This window comes from Moschus berezovskii, chromosome 1 (genome assembly GCF_049115385.1).
Source record: "Moschus berezovskii isolate FMDL1 chromosome 1, NW_MosBer_1.0, whole genome shotgun sequence".
Lineage (NCBI taxonomy): Eukaryota > Metazoa > Chordata > Mammalia > Artiodactyla > Moschidae > Moschus > Moschus berezovskii.
Genome location: NC_142460.1, coordinates 134221916 through 134244118, shown reverse-complemented (window position 1 = coordinate 134244118; position 22203 = coordinate 134221916). Strand labels below are relative to the sequence as shown.

General features: G+C 41.7%; 1 protein-coding gene across 2 annotated transcripts in view; it reads left to right on the top strand.

Moving 5' to 3' along the window:
• KCNAB1 (potassium voltage-gated channel subfamily A regulatory beta subunit 1) overlaps positions 1-22203 on the top strand; it is a 450018-nt gene that overhangs the window by 330800 nt on the left and 97015 nt on the right. For both annotated transcript variants that reach the window (XM_055411178.2, XM_055411184.2), the window contains exon 2: positions 463-506. In XM_055411178.2, the coding sequence (XP_055267153.1) occupies positions 463-506 (44 nt within the window). The remainder of the gene's footprint in view (positions 1-462; positions 507-22203) is intronic.

The window sequence follows — 22203 nt, the reverse complement described above, 5'->3', positions numbered from 1 at the left end:
TCGGACACGACTGAGCGACTGAACTGAACTGAACTGATGGGCCAGGATCGATTGATGAATGAAGAATGACTGATGGGTAAATAGTCTACACATCTTGCCCTCAAGAAGAGAGATGTTACATTTGTAAGAAAACTGATAAAGAAGACCAACAGGGCTGAAAAGCTGTGTTTTGTGGGGACCCTTTGTTGTTGTGCTGAGCCTACGGACATTTTGGAATTTCTAGCACCCAAATAGGGATGAAAGAGACTCTTCCCCAAACCACAGGCCTGCATCTGGACCTCTGCCCCTAACACGGCTCTAGTCAAGAACAATGTCATCAAAAGTTAAGTTTATATACCTGAAACTAACACAATGCTATTAATCAACTATATTTCAATTAAAAAAAATTTTAAGTGAGATTTAATACAGTCAAAATTCTACCTGAGGAAACGATGACCATGTGTTGCTTTATTTTTATTTTAGGAATCTTGGAAAATCAGGACTCAGAGTTTCTTGCTTGGGTCTTGGTAAGTACTCAGGGTAACATGTAGGGGTGAGCTGGGAGGTGGGAGATTGGAGGGAATACCAGGGAATGATAGGGGTATAGGTCAGGACCCAGGCTTGGGAGAGAAGGGTCTTCCTGACCAACATTTCCTCACTTCTTCTGAGCATACAACCCTTCTCCATTCCTGCCCAACACAGCCTTCTGCCACTCAGGCCCAAGGAGCCACTGTGATCATGATGTTTTCTGGGGGCCTGTTAAGCAAAAAGAGATCTGATATTAAAGCACATCTTAGAGGAAGAGACTCCTCTGTTATCATCCCCTTTCTAGCATGGGTACAAAAGCTCATGGCATGTGAGTGTATGCACAATTCACCTGTGACATCATATGAATTTTTTTATATCCTTATCTTCCCTTTCCCTAATTTTCTCGTATTTTCTTTCTTAATGTATTTATATACTCCACTCTTCTTGCCTGAAGAATTCCATGGACTGAGGAGCTTGATGGGCTACAGCCCATGGGGTCACAAAGAGTCGGACACACTTGAGCAACTAACACACACACACACATTCACACATATACTTTTATAATATGCCTTAAATGCTTTAGGGACAAGATAAATATTTAAAGACAACTAAGAAAAGATAGCGATTTTAACATCATAAGAATAAATCTGAAATGGTAAAATCTGAGTGTGAGGCCTGGGGTGTCTTACAGCTTTTAGACCTCCCCCAGATAAGGGAAAGGCCACTTTGCTGTTTAGGCAATTCCACATCATCAGAACTGTTTCTGTAACCTAAGAGAGTCTAGACCAGGATGGTAGCTGAGGACGTAGTGAGAGGTGGTCAGATTATAGGTATGTTCTAAAGATTGAGCCTGGCAGATCTTCTGTTGGATTCTATTTCAGTTGCAAGAGAAAAGAGAAGAGTCAAAGATGACTCTAAGGTTTTTGCCTGAGCAACAGAAAAGATGGAAGTGCCAGTAAGTGAGATGTGGAAGAATGAAGGAAGAGAGACTTAGGAGGGGAGAGAGCTGACTGATTTGGGACATATTAAGTTTGAGATACCTATTAGACATCCAAGAAAATACATATATGTGTATAAGCAAAAGGATATATGAATCTTGATTCTAGAAGTGAGATCTGAGTTGGATGTAGAATAACGTAGGAGTCAACATTTATATATTTTATAAGCCATGAAACTGGATAAGAACATTAAAGGAGTGAGTATAAGTAGTATGGAAAACAGAAGGACATGGTCTGTGACCTGGGAAGTCCATTAAGAAGTTGAGAAAATGAGGAAGAACGAACAAAGAACAATGAAAACAAGCAGTGGGTTTTTGTTTTTTGGTTTTAAAAAAACAAAACAAAAAACAGATGAGGAAAACCAGGAGAATAGGGAATCCTAGAATCCAACATTACAAGGGGAATAGAGACAAACTCTGTCAATGCTGCTCATGAGTCAAGCAAGATGAGGGTCAAGAAGTGATCATTCAGTTTAGCTACATGCAGGTCACTAATGACTTTGAAAATATCCATTTTGTAGGAGTGAGGGGTTCACTGACACATGATTGGAATATGTTCAAGAGAACATATAAAGAGAAGGACTGGCAGCTGCTCTTTTGATGACTATTTCTATAAAAAGAAGCAGAGAAATGGAATGGAAGTTGGACAGGCAGGTGTGGTCAGAGAGGGTGCCCTAACACTTGAAGAAATGACAGCACACTTATATGCTGATGGAGAAATTCTTTTGAGAAGGGAAAACAATGGTTAAGATAAGCAAAGAAAAAAATACCTGGAATGGTTTCTGGAAGACACAAGAGGAGAGTAACATGAAACAAGGCAGAGTACATGAGCTTTGAGGCTGGTAGGTGGGTTGATAGAGTGACAGAAGCAGGATCTTTTAGAAGTTGTTTTCTACTGCTTCTGTATTCTCAATGAAATCAGAAGCAAGGTCAAATCAGCTATTAGCGAGGATGAAACAGTGGTGTTGAAAGTTTGAGGAGAGAGATAGTTTCTAGAAGAGTAGAAGAGTGAATCGGAGAAGGCAATGGCAACCCACTCCAGTACTCTTTCCTGGAAAATCCCATGGATGGAGGAGCCTGGTGGGCTGCAGTCCATGGGGTCGCAAAGAGTCAGACACGACTGAGCGACTTCACTTTCACTTTTCACTTTCATGCATTTGCAAAGGGAATGGCAACCCACTCCAGTGTTCTTGCCTGGAGAATCCCAGGGATGGGGGAGCCTGGTGGGCTGCCATCTATGGGGTCACACAGAGTCGGACACGACTGAAGTGACCTAGCAGCAGCAGCAGCAGAAGAGTGAATGGACCAAGGGAATGCATTAGAGTGGCTAGACAGCATTAAGGATCAGCTTGAGATTTGTGCTAATAAATTTGAAGAGACCATCTCTATGGTTGGGTGTTTTTCTTCCAGTCGTGTTCAGTCATGCAAGTCCAGGTGGGGTTTTTCAAGGGCATAAGATAAAAAAGAGAGGCAATGATGCTAAGGGTTTATGCAAAGGGGTGATTGTAATGGTGGACTTTGGGGTTGAAGCTGAGCAGGTAGGAAAATGAGGACTAAAGCCAGGAAAAGGAGGAGGCAGAAGGACAGTGAAAAGTGGAAAGGATCAGTGAATTGCACATCCAGGGGACCAAGGGCTTGTTGGAGTAAGATCAGTAGAGACAGTGGAACAGAAGAATAGAACGTGGTAGTTGGAAAGAGAGATTCTTGAAATTGAGGTTATGGGGGTCCTGTTCTTGTTAAAGTCTAAAGCATGTCCCTTGGGAAAGAGTGACTGAGGTTGTGCTGAATGCAAGATAAGTAGACCAGAAGAGGTCAAGAAGCTGAAAGATAAAGGTGTAGGGAAGGATTGATTACCTTTGGGGTCACTGAAATCACTAAAATGTATGGCGAAACTAGTATGGGAAAGAGTGACGGTGAACCAGAGCTAAACTTTTCCTGTGAGAGGGACTGACTAGGGATGAGTAAGTGGCTGTAACATGGGGGGACTGATGATGTGAGATTCAAAATGGGTTCAGTTCAGTTCAGTTCAGTAGCTCAGTCGTGTCCAACTCTTTGCGACCCCGTGGACTGCAGCACGCCAGGCTTCCCTGTCCATCGCCAACTCCCAGAGCCTACTCAAACTTATGTCCATTGCATTGGTGATGCCATCCAACCATCTTGTCCTCTGTCATCTCCCTCTCCTCCTGCCTTCAATCTTCCCCAGCATCAGGGTCTTTTCCAATGAGCTGGTTGTTCGCATCAGGTGGCCAAAATATTGGAGTTTCAGCTTCAGCATCAGTCCTTCCAATGAACATTCAGGACTGATTTTCTTTAGGATGGACTGGTTGGATCTCCTTGCAGTCCAAGGGACTCCCAAGAGTCTTCTCCAACACCATAGTTCAAAAGCATCAATTCTTCGGCGCTCAACTTTCTTTATAGTCCAACTCTCACATCCATACATTACTACTGGAGAAACCATAGCTTTGACTTGATGGACCTTTGTTGGTAAAGTAATGTCTCTGCTTTTTAATATGCTGTCTAGGTTGGTCATAACTTTTTTCCAAGGAGATTATCTTCATTACCTCCAACATAGTTTGACCTCAGGTCAAGCAACAGGAGGGGAACACAGCCCTGCCCATCAACAGAAAATTGGATTATAGATTTACTGAACATGGCCCCGCCCATCAGACCAAGACCCAGTTTCCCCCTCAATCAGTCTCTCCCATCAGGAAGCTTCCATAAGCCTCTTATCCTTATCCATCAGAGGGCAGACAGAATGAAAACCACAGTGACAGTAAACTAACAAAACTGATCACATGGACCACAGCTTTGTCTAGCTCAATGAAACTCTGAGCCATGCTGTGTAGGGCCACCCAAGATGGACAGGTCATGGCAGAGACTTCTGACAAAACATGGTCCACTGGAGAAGGGAACAGCAAACCACTTCAGTATTCTTGCCTTGAGAACCCCATGAACAGTATGAAAAAGGCAATGCGGGTTGGGAGGAGGAATTGGGAGGAAGGTTTCTTGAACTTTGTGAGTGTGGAGACTGGATAAAGCGATGATAGTGAATGAATAAAAGTGGCAACTGATTCTGCCCCCTTTCACAGTGTAGCAAAAATAGTGAAGGCTAATGATGCCTGAGTTTTTCTCATTCTCCTTAATAATATGGTTTGGGAAGTGAAAGTGATTTTTGTTCACCATAAGACTAAGGCAATTTGACTTTTGCTCAATTAATGACTCTTATTTTGTTACTCTTTACTTGTTTTGGAAAGACCCTGTAGATTCATTACCAGGGATAGTCTAACTTTAGTTGTTTTCTGAGACTACTTATCGGACATGACTTAGCAACTAAACAATAACAGCAACAACAGCAACAAATGATAAATAGCTATTCACTACTTATTGCTGAAAGAAGTTAAGGACTATAGCAATTTAAGAAAATATGGATTAAGAAATGTAGTGAACAATCCAGACTTGGAGAATGAATTTATGGTTGCCGGGGGCGGGAAGGATGGTGGGGAAGGCATAGTTAGAGAGTTTGGGGTGGACATGCACACACTACTATATTTAAAATGGATAACCAGTACAGCACATGGAACTCTTCCGTGTTAGTGGCAGCCTGCATGAGAGGGGCGTTTAGGGGAGACTGGATACATGTATATGTATACCTGAGTCCCTTTGCTGTTCACCTGAAATGATCACAACATTGCTAATCAGCTATACCCCAGCACAAAATAAAAAGTTTAAACAAAACGAAATATAGTGAACAGTCTGAGACAATTGTCTCATAGAATCAGTATCTATAGTGGAAAATATTTCATCAAAAGTATCTGGAAAACTAAACCAAAAGCCCTTAAGACTATAAAAAATTCAGTTGCCTATGAATTGCCACATATAAGTGAGTCTCCAGGGGGCAGACTAGTTTTTTAAAACTGTGTATGAGCTGTAGATATTTTGGTGAATTTTGAAACAGACCTGATTCAGGAGCAAGTCCTGATTTGAGCTTTAGGGTTTTTTTCTAAGAGCTTGAACACTTGTGATAAGACATGGCATGAAAAAATAGGAGGAAACAAGGAAGTCATGGGATTGACTGGCTTCATTAAAAACAGGTAACGAGGCTTGAATAAATATTCTTTGAGAACTTTTCTGAATTACCTAGTTCTGTAAAACATAGGAGACAAAAAGAAATTCATAAGAAGGAATAATGCACCAACTTTAGATAATTTTTCAGGCTCTGCATACCTCAGCTGTCAAATCCAGGTGGAGCTGGATTTATTCTTGTGGACTTGGAATATCAGCTCAGTTATAACATGTGTTCAACTGAGGCTTTTAAAATTAAGTATTAAATATTCCAAGCAATGATAGGACTACAGATGTCTTTTACTGAAGTACTTTGGAGAAGGATAGACTGGGAATTTCTCTTCCTGCCAAGCTTCCTTTTGCTAAACCAAGAGCATATGCAAATGGAAGCAGAAAGGTGAAATAACTCAAGGATGAACATCTAAAGGATCACAGCTCTGTCAACAAAAGAATGGGAGGTGGGAGTCAAGTGGAGACCCAGTTGTGAGCTGCTGTGGCTAGATTGGTTTGTAAATAGAGTGACCCAAAATCAAAGAAACTGATAGGAATGTAGAAAAGCCACCAAAGAGTGATTGAGCATCATCTCAGTCTAGTGGGAAGTGGGATCATCTTCTGAGAGAGAAAGAGGAAAATGTGTGTATTCATTCATTCTTCCACTTGTTCATTCTCAGCAAACATTCAGGAAGCCAGGCATCATGCTAGCTACAGAGGTTATCAAGATGAAAACAGCAAGGCTATCGAGATGAAAACTGCTCTCAACTTGCTCATAGTGTAATTGGAGTCAGGCATGCAAAAACAGACAGTGCATTGGACGGATGCCATAATGGGGGGTACAGGATGAACCAAGCATGAAGAAGGTCTCCTGGGGAATCTGGAGCAGCTCCACAGGGGAGGTGCTGTTTGAGCTGAGTCTTGAAGGGGGTCATCAAGTAGAGAAAAGGGGGGAAGGATGAAAGACAGAAGGAGCAACATGAGCAATGGTTTGGAGGGAGACCCATGGAGTGGGAGATACTGGAGGAATACTAGTGTCTGTGTAGAACATTGGGAAGGCAGGGTATTGGGAACTGCAAGAGCTGAGCCTGGAAAGAAAGCTAGTCCTGATTAGGAAGGCCATCATTTGCCTCACTAAGGCATTGAGCTCTAGTCCTCCAGGTCTCTGGGTTTCCTCCAAGTCCTACAGCCCCAAGGTCTCGGGGAACATCTGGAAGATGAGGGACAGACAGGAGACACATTTCTCTGCTCTCCTTCCATTGCCACCACTTCAGCAAAGTAGCTCTACTTTTCTAAATGTGAATATGAATATAAGATTTTAAAGGTAAATTTAAATTAAAAAATTTTAATGTTGTATGTCATAAATGACTTTGTTTTTTAGAACAGGGGTAGGTTCACAGCAAAACTGAGCAGAAAGTACAGAAATTTCCCCTTACATAATATACACACAGCTTCCCCCACTATCAACATCCCACATCAAAGTAGTACATTCATTACAGTCTTACTGTAATGAATGTATTATTATTATATACTGAATGTATTATTCATATATACCGTAAATGTATTATTACATTGACATACTGTTATCTCCCAAAGACTATACTTATATGTATAACTTTGGTGTTTTACATTCTGTGGGTTTGGACAAATGTCATAATAGATATTCGCCATCATAGTATTATACGGAGTAGTTTCAGTTCAGTTCAGTTCAGTCGCTCAGTCGTGTCCGACTCTTTGTGACCCCATGAATCACAGCACACCAGGCCTCCCTATCCATCACCAACTCCCGGAGTTCACTCAAACTCATGTCCACAGAGTCGGTGATGCCATCCAGCCATCTCATTCTCGGTCGTCCCCTTCTCCTCCCGCCCAATACGGAGTAGTTTACTGCCCTTAAAATCCTCTGTGCTCTGCCTATTTCTTTCTGACCTCTAACCCCTGGCATCCACTGACCCTTCTACTTTTTCCATAGCTTTGCATTTTCCAGAGTTTCATGTAGTATACATACCCTATAGTATGCAGTCTTTTCATATTGGCTTCTTTTACTTAGTAATATGCATTTAAGTTTCTGCCATGTCTTTTTATGGTTTGATAGCTCATTTCTTTTTAGTGCTTCATATTACATTTTGAAGGAAAAACAGCATCCCTCTTCCAAAAAAAAAAAAAGTGTGCTAAAGCCCTGCTCCAGCTTGTGAAAAGCCATTGAAAAACTTGAATCAGGAGTAGGATATGATAAGATGTATTTGAATTGTTTTCTGGAAACAATGTGAAAGCTAGATTACAGGCGGAAAGAGTCGAGCCTGGGGTCAGATGATGAGGCAGTGCTAATAAAGATGGACAGGAAGAAGGTGATTTTTTTTTAGGAGGACGAATAAACAGGACTTGGTGACCTTGGGGTTCAGAATGAGAGGTCTTCATGAACAGAGTTCCAGATTGGGCATGTGGGTGGACAGGCTGAAATGTCAGAAGGAGGAAATCTGGGAGGGAGCAGTAAGAAAAAGGAAGAGGAGAAGCAGGAGAACCGTTGGCTGGAGGAGACCCAAAATCCTGCCAGCATCAGCTTCAGATGTCAAGAGGGCACAGGGAATGCTGGAGAGAGCTCCAACCAGCAGTAAAGACCCAGGAGCTTCTAACAGGGGTAAACCCATGGTTGTCACTGAAGTCACCTGCAAATACAAAGGACTGAGGTATTTAGACAGGTTTGGGACACCTGACTTTTGGAGTCTCTCAGGCTGTATGCTCCCTGAGAGCAGAGATCACCTCTGTTTGTTTTTTTTTTCCTACGTCCCTGTTAACAAACCATGGTATCTGGCAAGTAGTAGGTGCTCAAAAATAGTTATTGAATAGAAGACTGGGTAAGTGGGTCAATTGCTAAGGAATGACAAAATGCACAGTGGGTAATAGTGAAGATCCAGAGAAAGTCAGAAATGATGAATTGCTGGGGTCCAGCCAGCCCAGTTCTTTGGCTTTCTCCAGCAGTGTATCAACACAGAAACAAAGAAGGCCAAGGGGAGCTGGGAGGTGGGGAGAGGGCATAGAGAGAAACCTAACACATGTCAGGGACCAGGGGATCTACTGTATACATAGTGATGCGAATCCAGACTGGGCTGGGGCTCAGAGTTCTCACTCCTGCAGATAGAAAGGGCATCTGCCCACACACATTAGGAGCAGGAAGTCCTTCTGATTCATCCCACAGGAGGTCACACCCCACAGTGGGCAGCTGTTCCTACAGGTGCTGGAAAGGGGCATCCTGTGTCACTCACTCTGAGATATACATGCCTCTATCCACTTAAGAGGCTGGCAAGAGAAAAGGCGTGTGATGGTTAATTTTATTTGTCAAATTGACTGGGCCACAAGATACCTGGAATGGTCAAATATTATTCCGGGTGTGTCATGAGGATGATTTTGGATGTGATGACTATTTGAATTTGTAGACTATGTAAAGCGGATTGCCTTCCTAATGTAGATGGGTGGCCCTCCTTCAGTTAGCTGAAGGCCTAAATACAACAAAAAGGCTGAACCCCCTTGAACAAGATGGGACTCCTCCAGCCTGACTGCTTCAGGCTGGAACATCAGATTTTTCTGGCCTTTGAACTCAAAATGAAACATTGTCTTTTCTTGAGTCCTGCGGCTTTTGAACTAGAATTTACACCATCAGCTCTTTTGATCCTCAGGCCTTCAGACTTGTACTGAACCTATACATGGGTTATCATGGGTCTTGAGCTGCAGATGACAGATCTTGGGACTTCCCAGCCTTCGCAACTGGGACCCAGTTCCTTATAAGAAATCAGTCTCTATGTGTGTATATATGTGTGTGTGTGCACGCGTGCATGTGTGTACATATATAATTTCTATATATAAAAATATATTTTCTACGTTTTACTATATATTATGTGTGCTAGTCACTTAGTCTTGTCCAAAACTTTGTGACCCCCTGGACTATAGTTCATCAGGATCCTCTGTCCATGGAATTCACCAGGCAAGAATACTGGAGTGGGTAGCCATTCCCTTCTCCAGGGGATCTTCCCAACCCAGGGATCAAACCTGGATGTCCTGCATTGCAGGCAGATTCTTCACAATCTGAGCCACCAAGGAAACCCATTGTATATTATAATTATATATAAAATATACAAATATTACATATAAAAAGATATATAGCAAGGAATTTTATAAGAAATTATAAGATTCTATTTCACTGGAGAACTCTAACTAATAAAAGCATTTTGCTAGTTTTGTAAAAATATCACACGGATCTTTTTGGCAAGGCAAATAGTCAGGTATTTCTAGGAAGTGATCAAGGTTATGGGAAGATGGGAGGAACACAGATGAGGGGTATGTGATCACTGCTCACTTTTCAGCTGAGCACATTTGGAATTTCATGCAGGATACCGTCATCCCCTAAGGAGTCCTCCTGGGCTGTTCACTGGTCAGGAGGCATTTTATGCATTCCTGCCAGACTGGCCTGGGCCTGGATCTAAACAGTGAAGAAAAGAAGGAACACATTTGCCTTCAGGGCCCTGATTTCTACAAACCTCAAGGCAGTTAATTCCCAGGCAGAGCAAACTGACTCCATGATCATCCTGTTCTGTGTTTATTCAGACAGCCCTTTCACACTTCATCCTTGAAGGAATAGAGTCATAAAGTAAAATATTTGACATCTTGGAGACACTGAGTCTCTCAGGAGGTGTGTCTTCTTAACTCTGGCTGCACAACAGAATTAACCAATCTCCACCCAGACCTTTTGAATAAGAGTCTCCCAAGGCACAGATGTTTTTAAAAGCCTGTTCCAATGGTTCTGAGGCAGTTGTAGGATTGGAACTCATTGTCCTCACCAGATAGAAGGCAATAGTGACATACATGGACTGGTATCTGGTGAACCAGGCGATGGCTATGCTTTCTATCTGCCTAGCTGGCTGCTGTACTCAGGCCCAGGCCTCGGAGCTGGCCGAGGCCTCTCCACCTGAACTGCAGTCGCCAAGAGGAAAAACCTGCCCAGCCCAAGGTTGGCCTTGGGGTTCTCTGGAGCCTATGTCCTGGGAAGGCTCCTGGAGTAGGCAGGTTGAGCTCACCTCCCCTTCCACTCAGCACATGACACCTGGGCCTATCTGCTTTGTGCCCTGCCCTAACTAAGGGAACCTTCCAGAGCCAAAGCAGTGAATATTAAGCCCAAGTCATGTGGGCTTCTTCTTAATGTGTCGTTATGTGCAGAATGTTCTCCTGTCTCGTCTCCCTCTGCCTTAGGGACGCTCTCAGTACACTAAGTATTTTGACCACCAGGAAAACATGACATGAAATGTTTAACATGGGTGATATAATTTTTGTGACACCCTTCATGATTTTCATTCTTGCTGTTAAGACCGATATAAACTAGCCATTTCTCATATTATTATAATAACATAACAGCAACAACATTAAGTATTTATAAAGTGCCTCCAAGAAATGAGAAGCAAATTTAAAGAGCAATTTCTTCTGTCAGAGAGTTTACCAATTTTTCTGCATAACACAGAGTGAACTATCTTAAGACCATGATACCCACAGAATTTAAATGGTGCATGAATATTAAACATATAACAAATGAATTTTAGGCTTGTCACTTCTCCTGGTGTGTCTACCTTGAATAAATGCCATGGTATATACACAATAAAATGAAGAGGCATTTACATTTTTTAAAAAGTGTTTTAGAATATTTCTTTTAAGTTTCCTACTTTGATAGATAAAATCCTTCTTCAGAATTGTTGACAAGTTGGTTGCCCTCTGAATTACCAGTGGCTGCCACTCATGTGCTATTGCTTCCCTCATAGAGGGTGTCAGGAGCTGAGACACAGCTGGGGTGACAGATGGGCAGCCTGATGCTCCACACACTGTCAGCGTTAGGTTCAGGGAGAAACTGGAGAAGAGAAAGGAGAAGGTCTACACAACCCTAAGTTCACGCGCATGCACACACGCATGCACATATACACACACCCTCATCTCCCTCAGTGCAGTTGTAGAAGGATGAGTAGTCCTCATTTGTTAACCTATGATCCAAAAATGAAACAAGTAATTGCAAAGCCATCAGATACTAGGGGAGGCTAAGTTTCCTCCAGACTCAGATATGGGCACTTTGTTGAAACTGATGACAATTTGTAAACATGGCCTCACAGCTATGAGAGGGAGAATTAGTTTTTGCAGTCATCACCCACTTTACAGATGAGAAAGAATCTGGAAGAGGGGAAATGTCTTGTTCAAGGTCAGTAATAGAGATGACAGAGCCCTCATTTCCTGCCCCTGGCCCCTCCACCAGCCGCCACTTCACCTGCCTCCAGTCTCCACATGCTCATAGTCACTGCCATCTCCACACCTCTCTTCCTTGAAAAGAGAGCAACTGGACCAGGCATGTAAGGCCCCTGCCAGCTCTAACAGTCGTGATATGAGCAACAATCAAGTTCACTGTGACTCTAGGGTGGCAGCTGGGGAAAGTGCCTTTAATCTACTTTAGAACTAGAAAATTTCAGAGCCTAAACAACTCCTCGCATCACTCTCCAGAGTAGGCAGAGATCCATCAAAGCTCCACAGACAGAATGGGGGTCAGAATCCGTGGTCCATGACCAGGTGATCAAAAGACTTCAGAGTGAGAAGGCAGCTGAATGCAAACATTTTGTTTTTGTGTGGACGCCCTGAATGACTTTCCCTCCCATACATGCAGCCCTAGAGACCTCATGAAGTCCTGCTGTAGCTCCCGTCTTCAAGAAACATAGTTGTGTACATGCCCATCTGTTCATATTATTCACCCAGGGTTTTCCCCATACAATCTACATTTATAAAGAGTACATTTGTAAGATTATTTTCCTATAATTTTTTAAAATTTTAATTGGAGGATAATTACTTTACAATATTGTGGCGCTTTTTGCTGTACATCAGCATAAATCAGCCATAGGCATACATGTGCCCCCTCCTTCCTGATGAATAGATAAGAAAGTTGTGGTACATATACACAGTGGAATATTGCTCAGCTATAAAAAGGAACACTTTTGAGTCAATTCTAATGAGGAGGATGAACATAGAGCCTATTATACAAAGTGAAGTAAATAAGAAAGAGAAAGACAATTATCATATATTAAGGCATATACATGGAACCTATACTCTTTTAAAAAAAATTTTTTTCTGGCTGTGCTGCACAGCATATGGGATCTTAGTTCTCTAACCAGGGATAGAGCCCCCACCCCCTGTACTGGAAGGACAGAGTCTTAACCATTGGACTGCAAGGGAAGTCCCTCCTATACTCTTTGCAATGTAAGAACCCAAATGAAAGTTTCAATTTCACTCAAACATGCAACTGAGCTACTCTAATAGTGAGGCTAAAAAATGAGGGAATCAGTTGGGGTGCTGTCCTCTTGTGCAGGTGGGACTGTACTTCTGGTGTGCTTGGATTCTTCGAGGCAGGACCACGGGGAGCGCAGCATTAATACCTGAGGTGTGGGCTGCTGTGGGTCAGCACACTGAGGGGAAATGTGTGGAGATTTGTATATAGGCCTTAGAGGCCTCAGCTGAATGAAGTTAGGAATAAAAATCTCAGTTCCTTTTAGAATTATTTCATGTAAATTAGTCAGGAGCCTTCTTGAGTAAGAGAAGGGAAAACCCAGCTCAAAGCAAAGCAAAACCGTCAGCCTAGCCAAAACCAGAAATTTTTAGGCTCATATGGACAGTGAGCCCAAAAGACTTGATCCAGGGATCAGATTGTGAGCTCAGCAAGCTGAAGGTTGGTTCCATTCTGACTGCCCTCAGAGTGACAAGATGGCTGCATACACTCCAAGTGTCATATCCCACTGGCTCTGACTAGCTTATGTATCTATCTCTGAATCAGTCATTGAAGAACTGCTGGCAATCAAGAATCACCCCTGAAGCAGGGAAAGGGTTTAAATCCACCCCCAACCACAGAATGAGATTCCTAAAGGAAATCTAAAGGACTCTTGCTTAAAGTGCTCCTGAGTTAAGAAAAGAGACCTTTGGACCCTAAAATTCTTCCCCACACTTATTTTAGCTTATCTGAGCTTTTTCTATGTCATTGGTAGCCAAGGTTGAAAATCAGAATTCTCCCAGCCTTTCCGTAGCTTGAGGTATGCTCAGAGTCTGCTGGGTCAGCTCTGCTGGGTTACCTTCTGCCACCTCTGTTTGCCTAATGGACAAAACTTTTCTCAGCAGAGTAAATACAATACACAGCTTTGCCTTTTTAATACTTCCCCTATCGTGTTGAAGGATCAGTGAGACCTCATTTACAAATAAAAACTTCATCCTAATACCTGTGTGATGACAATATGCAAAGGAGGACCTCCGGGAGGGCGCAACAGAAAATACCATCAATGCTCACTTTACATCTGACAACTAATTAAAATGAGAGGAGGAAGAGGCTCCCCAGCATTCAATTACAGAAAATGCCTGAAGTAATGAGCAGTAGCTACATTAGAGCTGACAGCCTAACCATGGGGATTTCTTCAGGTTGAAGAGAAGGAAACTGGAGATGAAAGTCCTGGCTTGGGTCTACTTGCAATTTTTACTGGAAACAAGTTTCTTCTTAGTTTCTGACTCTGTCTCACTTCCCATTTCTCTGCTGTCTGCTCTAGCCACCCTTTCCTTTGCTCCGTTCTGAGCAGAAACTGTACCCCACCTCAACCAACCTGCTTCAAGTATCACTCAGTAGTGATGTTTGAAGTGCTGCTTGCTGAAGAGAGGAGGCAAGACTGACCCTGAGACTCATTTTTGGAAATGGTCCTCTGTCCGACTTTGCTACCTGTCACACCATTCCAGTTGCCTTCCCTTCCAGCACCTTTCTGGGAGGGCTGGCTGGCTGCCCTGGTGTTGCAGGTGGATGGGCTGCCTCAGATGCCACCCGTGTCTCAACTTGAGCTCTTAGAGGGCAGAAACTGCAGCTGATTCCATCATCCCTGGAAAGCATGGGATCTGCCCGCCTGTCCTTCATTTGTGTGTCCAAGGGCTGAATGAGAGGTGCCAGACACCATGCTGGGGAAACAAGAAATACACCAGAGCAGCAGTGGCTGCCCTCACACTGCAGGGAGTGGGGGAGGAGCAACGACCTGATTCCAAGGCAGGATGAGCTCCTTGGGCTGTGTCCCCAGAGGACACCGTGAATTTATACTTGCTGGTGATAGCTTTGTTCAGTCTGACTTGTTTCCTGCTGGATTATCAGTTCAGAATACATGCTTAGATCAGAGAAAGTACTCATTTATGATGCTCATATATACTCATTTATGGAATGAATGAATGAATCATAATATGACCAGTGCTCTGAGAGAAATATGAAGGTCTGTGTTAACTCATAAGAGGGCTGCCTAAAAGGAGATCATGGAAGGCTGCCTAGAGAAAGAGATATCTGAGCTGAGTATGAGAGGATGAGTTAGGGTAGAATAGAGCCAGGTCTAATAGAGAAAATAAGGAAAAAATCAGTCTAGCAATGACAGAGGTAGAAAGACAGAGAAAGAGGTATAAGACTCTCCTACACTCTGTGGTAGAAGGCACCAAAATGACACCTATGATGAAGTGACTTCTTCTGGGGAATGCAGAAGGTGCTGATAGGGGTAGTTGAATGTTGAAGGATGAATAGGAACCTGTCAGGTGAATAAGAGAAAAAAAGCCACCGGCATTCCTTTAAAAATTAATATCCACTCGTCACTTCTCTCAGATCTAGGCTTGATGATTGCTTTCCAGACCATCCACATCTAGCTAGAGGCTTCCTGTTAGTTCTCACCAGAACCTCTCTTACCAGAATGTGGTATTTTTCTGTCTTCCCCACTGACTGAGAGCTCCAGGAAAGAGAAACCATTATTATTATATATTTGCCTCTTTGACCCCACCATCTGGCCTGGCCCTGAAAAATTATGGAGCTCAAGTGCGGGAGATAGTGAAGAATAGGGAAGCCTGGCTTGCTGCAGTCCATGGGGTTGCAAAGAGTAGCACACAACTTAGCGGCTGAAAAACAAGTATTTTCTACATGAATTGATAAATAAATTTCAGGAAGACAAGCCTTGGAGTCTAAACCAGCATGGCCTGGAGAAAGAACTACATGGGAGAGAAAGTGATGAGAGATGACTTTGGGAAGATTATGAAGAATATTGGAAACCACGCCATGAAGCTTGGAATTTATTTGTTTTGTGTTGAGAAGTCACTGAAATATTTCAAGGCGTTGTTTGGCCAGATGCATTGTAAGAAGCCCATTCTGGTCTCTGTGGTTACACTGCAGACAGGAAATTAGAGAGGCTTGGGAATAGAGGCAAGGAGACAAGCTGCAAACGACTCAAATATTCTCACTTTTACAGAAGATTAAATGTAACAGTCAGTTAATTGCCCACTAACTGTGAGCCCAGTTCATCACACTGTGAGTTTATACACAGAGCTTGTGCAGAATACCTAGGGGGGCTGTGAAGTAAATGAGGCTTGACCAAATTAGCAAAAAAAAACTGGTAAAAAAAATGTATAAGAAAGTGTTTTTTAAAGTATAAAATAAAATATCTGAAGAAAAAACTAACATAGGTATCAGGGTACTAAGTTTCAAAGATTGGGTAAAAAATTTTCCTAGATACCTTCTTTAAGGAAAATGACAGAGCTAAATGGAAAAAAAGTTTAATGGGAAAATAAGAATCAGACAAATATGATGAAAAAAGAAGTGAAATGTGGGCACAAATTAATGAAATAAAGTAGAATTCAAGCAAAGATAAGATGCAGCAATGAGGGATGGTCATCAGTGGAGTGGGGGCCCTGAAAAGGAGCCAGGGATGGGCCTGCAAAAACAGCCTTGGGAAGACGAAGGGACGCTCTTCCACAGGGACAGGAAGAGGGAGGGAAGGACGGGTGTTGTCTCAGTTTATGTTCCCTTAACTTGGAGGCCAGTGTGGCATGCACACCCACCTGAGGGTGAGGAAGGCAGGCCATTCAAATACCGGAAGCAGCTGAAAGCCCACAGGAAAATGGGCAAGACCCCAGTCCCATCTGCTATGGATAGTTTGGCAAATTTGGTAGCAGGAAGTGGAGGGGTTCATGGTTCATCTCTTCTATGTTCTCTGTGCAGCAGGAGGTAGGTTTATCTGGTGACAAAAAGGAAGAGGAGGTAGGACTGAGGTTGAGACAAATAGGGCAGGTTTGAAAACTAAATGGGCAGGGGTTAACAGTTAAGAGCCAGAGAATTGGTGAACTCTATGTATAGTTACTATAGACCAAGAATTTACAATGCATGGCTGCAGTTTGTGATGTTGTCCAGCACAGTTCAGCATCTTGGTTATAGGTGATGAGTAGCTGGTCAGTCAGATTCATCTAGGTGTAAATTTTTGCCAGGCAGGTGAAATAAAGGAACAGTGAAGTAATGGAGCTGAGAATAGGGCAGAAGAATCTTCTAAATGATGAAACATGTCATCTAGCCATCCTAATCTCCCTGGTTAAGGAAGAATTTGAAGATAGAATAGATGGACTGGAAGAAAGTAGAGAGTCTGAGGATAGAGTGTGTAGGGATGTCACTAAACAAAATCTGTGAGAGTTTGTAGCATGTGAGGACTTGTGAGCTGGCCTTTAATGCATATATTTGGGATACAAATGAGGCACACTTCTACCCAAGTTCTCTTGTGTGCGAGTTCAGTTCTGTATTTCATGGCACCTTTGTGGTCTTCTATTTCCACCTCATCAACCATATAGCATTTCTTCTAATAGTCATTGCCTACATTTTCTGAGTTTTATCCTTGAGAGTTTACAATATCCAGGGTGTGCTAAATGTCTGTAATTTCCATACCAGTGTGACTTTAAGAAGTCTGGGCACTCTATTCAGGCACTTTGGTGGCTTCTGTGTTGATCTTCCAATTGACCTACTGGAGACACAGGGAAAAGACAGTGGACTCTCAACTCTGATAAGAGAGGGGAACAGAGACACGGAATATTGGAAATGCATTTGTGTTTTTCTTCGAAATGAACTTTGTATTTCTTTCGGATATGGGTGCCATCGTCATGAAAAATCAAGAGTTGTCTAGAGGTAATAAAATTTGTAGGAACAGTATAATGATCTCATAGCCCATCTCTGACTAGGCTTTAGTTAAGCTTTTGACTTTCCATAATGAATTAATCATTCTATACAGCCCTAGTGGGAGAAATTCTGCCCTGACCCCACCAAACCAATGTGTCTCACTGGCACCCTATTCTTTCAGGATTGGTGGCCCTTGTAATCTTGTCCCAGAAAACAAGACTGCTGATGCTCTTTTTTGTTTCGACTAAGCTATTTTTGTTGCAGTCATTTACTTCCACTGGGATTTTTGCAGAGGTTAATAGTGCTAATAAAAATGAAAGGCAAAGCACCAAGAGCACATCTTGAAAGAATAGTCTGCAATCATTTGTGTGGTCAGGGCTGAAGACTCTGCAAGGTATTACCATCTCCAGTTTGGGGTCAAGAACAACTTCTACCTCCTTTACTGAATTCTTTTCACCCTCTGCAGGGTCAGTACTTAATGTCTCTTTTCCTACCACTCTGGGTTTCCCATCGAACTGGGAACTTGCAGAGGGATTGAGTCCATTTCAATGACCAGGTCACAACTCTGATCATCATTATAAAGTCACCTGGGAGCTTTTAAAAATACTTGCCTGGGCCCTTCCTCAGATCAAGCAGGCTAGGATCTTCAGGGGGAGCATGGCCTCAGCTTCCAGGTTGTCCTACTAACTGGGCCAGGGTTGAGGATAGCTCGCATGGACAAACTCTGCTTCCTGACTCCCCATCCAAGTCACTTGCTCATCAGATGGCTAAGTCCACCTTGGAAACTTTGAGCACCTAAGAGATTTTGATTCCCAAGCAGCATGCAAAACGCACAACCAGAGAGCAGGGCGGATGCCACTTTTGGTGCCCAGCGAGAAAGGAAAGGTGTTTATGTTTCATTTAGCTTTCAGTTCAGTTCAGTCGCTCAGTCGTGTCCGACTCTTTGTGACCCCATGAATCACAGCACGCCAGGCCTCCCTGTCCATCACCAACTCCCGGAGTTCACTCAAACTCATGTCCATCAAGTCAGTGATGTCATCCAGCCATCTCATTCTCTGTCGTCCCCTTCTCCTCCTGCCCCCAATCCCTCCCAGCATCAGAGTCTTTTCTAGTGAGTCAAATCTTCACATGAGGTGGCCAAAGTATTGGAGCTTCAGCTTTAGCATCAGTCCTTCCAGTGAACACCCAGGACTGATCTCCTTTAGAATGGACTGGTTGGATCTCCTTGCAGTCCAAGGGACTCTCAGGAGTCTTCTCCAGCACCACAGTTCAAAAGCATCAATTCTTCGGCAATCAGCTTTCTTCACAGTCCAACTCTCACATCCATACATGACCACTGGAGAAACCATGGCCTTGACTAGACGGACCTGTGTTGGTAAAGTAATGTCTCTGCTTTTTAATATGCTATCTAGGTTGGTCATTTAGCTTTAGCCTATTAAAATTCAGAATTTCACAGCATTTTCAATGTTTTAGTCCACTCATTACTCTCCACGTGTCATTTCAAGTGATCCATAATATAATAAATAGTAAAGTTTTTGAGATTTGTTGAGATGGGTAGACAAAGAATTCATACATTCCAGTGTTGACTTTGGCTTTCACTACCACCTCTGCAAAGGTCATTTATCTTCCTATGGAACTTTTTTTGCTTCAAATAGTATCTCCTTAGAAGATAAGAAGGAAAGTAATGTTTAGTGAGCACCTATTGTATGTGCAGTACTGTTCTAGACACTTGGTATATGCTATTGAAATCATTAAGAGCATGGACTGTGAAGTTTGTCTGCCTGGGCTTATATCTCAGCTGTCACCTCCCTCCCACCCCCACCCCAGTAAATAAACTCAAATCAGAGTGGTTGTGAGTTCCAAATGAGATTGTGTCTATAAAGTATGTAGTACAGTGCCTGGCACAAGGTAAGTTATAGAAAAAGTATTCCATCATCATCTTACTTTGTTCTCACAACAACACTGGAGTAGGTCTCAGTATCTATTTTAGAGATGAGTCAAGTCTCAAAGGTAAATCTATTTAGCCACAGACATACTCAACCTCATGTGTATCTGAAGGAAAATGAAAATGCCTACCCTTCATGATTTTTTTTAAATAAGAGAATTAATTTTAGAAGGCACTGAGTAAGACATGCAAGAGAGTTGATCTGCAAAACTCAAATTTGTCTGAGGTGTTGGAGAGGCAGTGGCGAACAGGACAGAGAAATGCCCTGTCCTTGTGGAGGGCAGGCTGAGCTCTCTACCTAGCCTTCAGAAATCATGAGGGGTTGGACACACCAGACCATTTGGTACCACATTCTTCTCCTCAGTTAGGTACTCTTTTTCTTACCTGGTTAATAGAGAGTTCTAATTCTTCATGGTGAGTGATCCCTAAAGTTCTTGACTAATCACAAAATGACTGAAGATGGAGAGTCTTCAGGAGGTTATCTTTGCTGGCCCAGGAGTTTCTTCTGGACATAGCCACCCTAACTTCCTAAAACCAGGACTCCTGGTTCAGGCAGAAGGAGAAATAAATACCAGCACTGCTTTAAGATGGAAAATGCAAGTGGTCTACCAAAATGACTCCTGAGACCCAAGCCAATGTGCCAGCCACCCTTCAGAATATTCTGTCATTGTGTATACCATGTAGTAGCTGATGGATACCCAAGCCACAAATTCATGTAAGGGCCACAAATAAATTTATTCAGATTTACTCATTTACAAGCAATGAATAAATTAAAAGAAAATCATCAGGCAGTAAAAGAGTTCATCAAACATTACTACTAGTATGATCACTTCTCTGCTGTTCTTGAATTCATTCATTCATGAAACATTTAATAAACCCCTCTCATGTACCAGGCTTTATGTAGTTTCTAGGGATACAAAGATTATCCTAAGATGTTAATTGTTTTGAAAATGTCTCAGGGTGGCCTGTCCTCTGTGTTTGAGAACTGGATTGTTCTCATTAAGTATTGTTGATGCAGAAATGCAATTTTTATATTCCTTGATGTTTCTGATTACCTAAATCTCTAGATAGCTTTCTGTGCAGTACATTAGGAAATTTCATTCCATACCTGTAAAGTTGGGACTGTGTGGTTATAATACTGCAATTTCCTCAATGCCAAAGCCTGGATGGGAGCGCCAGTGTCTGGGTGATACTGCCAGGAGCTCTTCTGGGCTTCTTCCATACTACAGTATAGTATACTCTCAGGGTAGCACTATACTCTCAGTAGTATACTCTCAGTATACCATTAAACTCTCAGTATAGTACAAAATATCCTTTCAAAGGTAAGGGACCCTATGTAGAGTTTGGATTAAATGGGATCTCCTAAAACTTAAGATATACCAACATGGTTTCATGATTTAGTATTGCTTGCGCATTTTCTTATTTAACATGATAAATTTCTGCATACAATTACTGAAAAAGGAAGATCTCTATAGCTTAGTCAGAAATAGTGCATAAAAATTTTCATGCATAGTTCCATGGAAAATGCTAAAATACTTCATCTGCTTGATACGGCTATACATTTTTCATTAGGAAAAGGACATTATAGATTGAAAAGAAAAAGCTGAAATCATTAACAGCTGGAAACCATCAAATATGGATAAAATAAACTCATCTTTATATGTAAATTCATAAATCTACAGGGAAGCATGGGAACTGGGTTGATTTGAATGTAATAGGTTTGAGAACTTTTTGAAAAATCTTTAGGTTTTTGCTAAATTATCCCTTATTTATTTCCTCAGTTTTAATTTCTCTACATTTCAAAAACTTCTTAGTCAAAAGTTTGTGAACACTTTGTATTATATTCCAACTTTGAGTTTTCGTTAGTGATACTCAATACTATGAACATCATGAAACTTACAACACAAGAGAGAGAATTTGAAAGGACTGTTATAAAAACTTTTTTCATTCTTTTTCACAGTATATTATCCCTATCTTGTTTTCACTAAAAGAGTTTTTAGCCTCACTATGGAATTAAAATTTATTTCCTAACATATCCTGATAGTCCTATGAACACACATTTTTTAATGTACAGTTACACCAGAGTAACTCAAAATTATTACTGTTTGGGGGAGAATAACTCACTGAACTATCAAAGAAATATATCCCTGCACAAAGATAAAAATTTGCCATGAACATTTTAGAGATAAAAGTAAGTGTAAAGGAGGTCACCTTGACTTTCAAACCTTGACAGCAGCATTTTTCCAGAGAGTTCTTATTCATAGTAACTTACTATGGAAAGGCAAGGTATAAAGCCAAGAATAAAAATATGTATTGCTATATTCCAGGTCCCATGCTAGGAGTTCACAGAAAAAGAAAAAAAAAAAATATATATATATATATGCTTTCAACCTTAATGATATATCCCACTTCAGAATAAAACATTGAAACTATTTCAATTTGTGTAAAAAGAACAGAAATTACCGTTTAGTCCTAGTGTCCTGTAGTGTCTAATTTTATTTCAACACTGTGTTATTTCACCTGTGTTACTATTCTGTACATTTCTTTCTTTAATTATAGTTGATTTATGATATTATATTGATTTCAGGTATATAGCATAGTGATTCAATATTTTTCTAGACTATACTCCATTTAAAATCATTATAAAATATTGACTGTATTCCCTGCTCTATAAAATATATCCTTTAGCTTATTTATTTTATA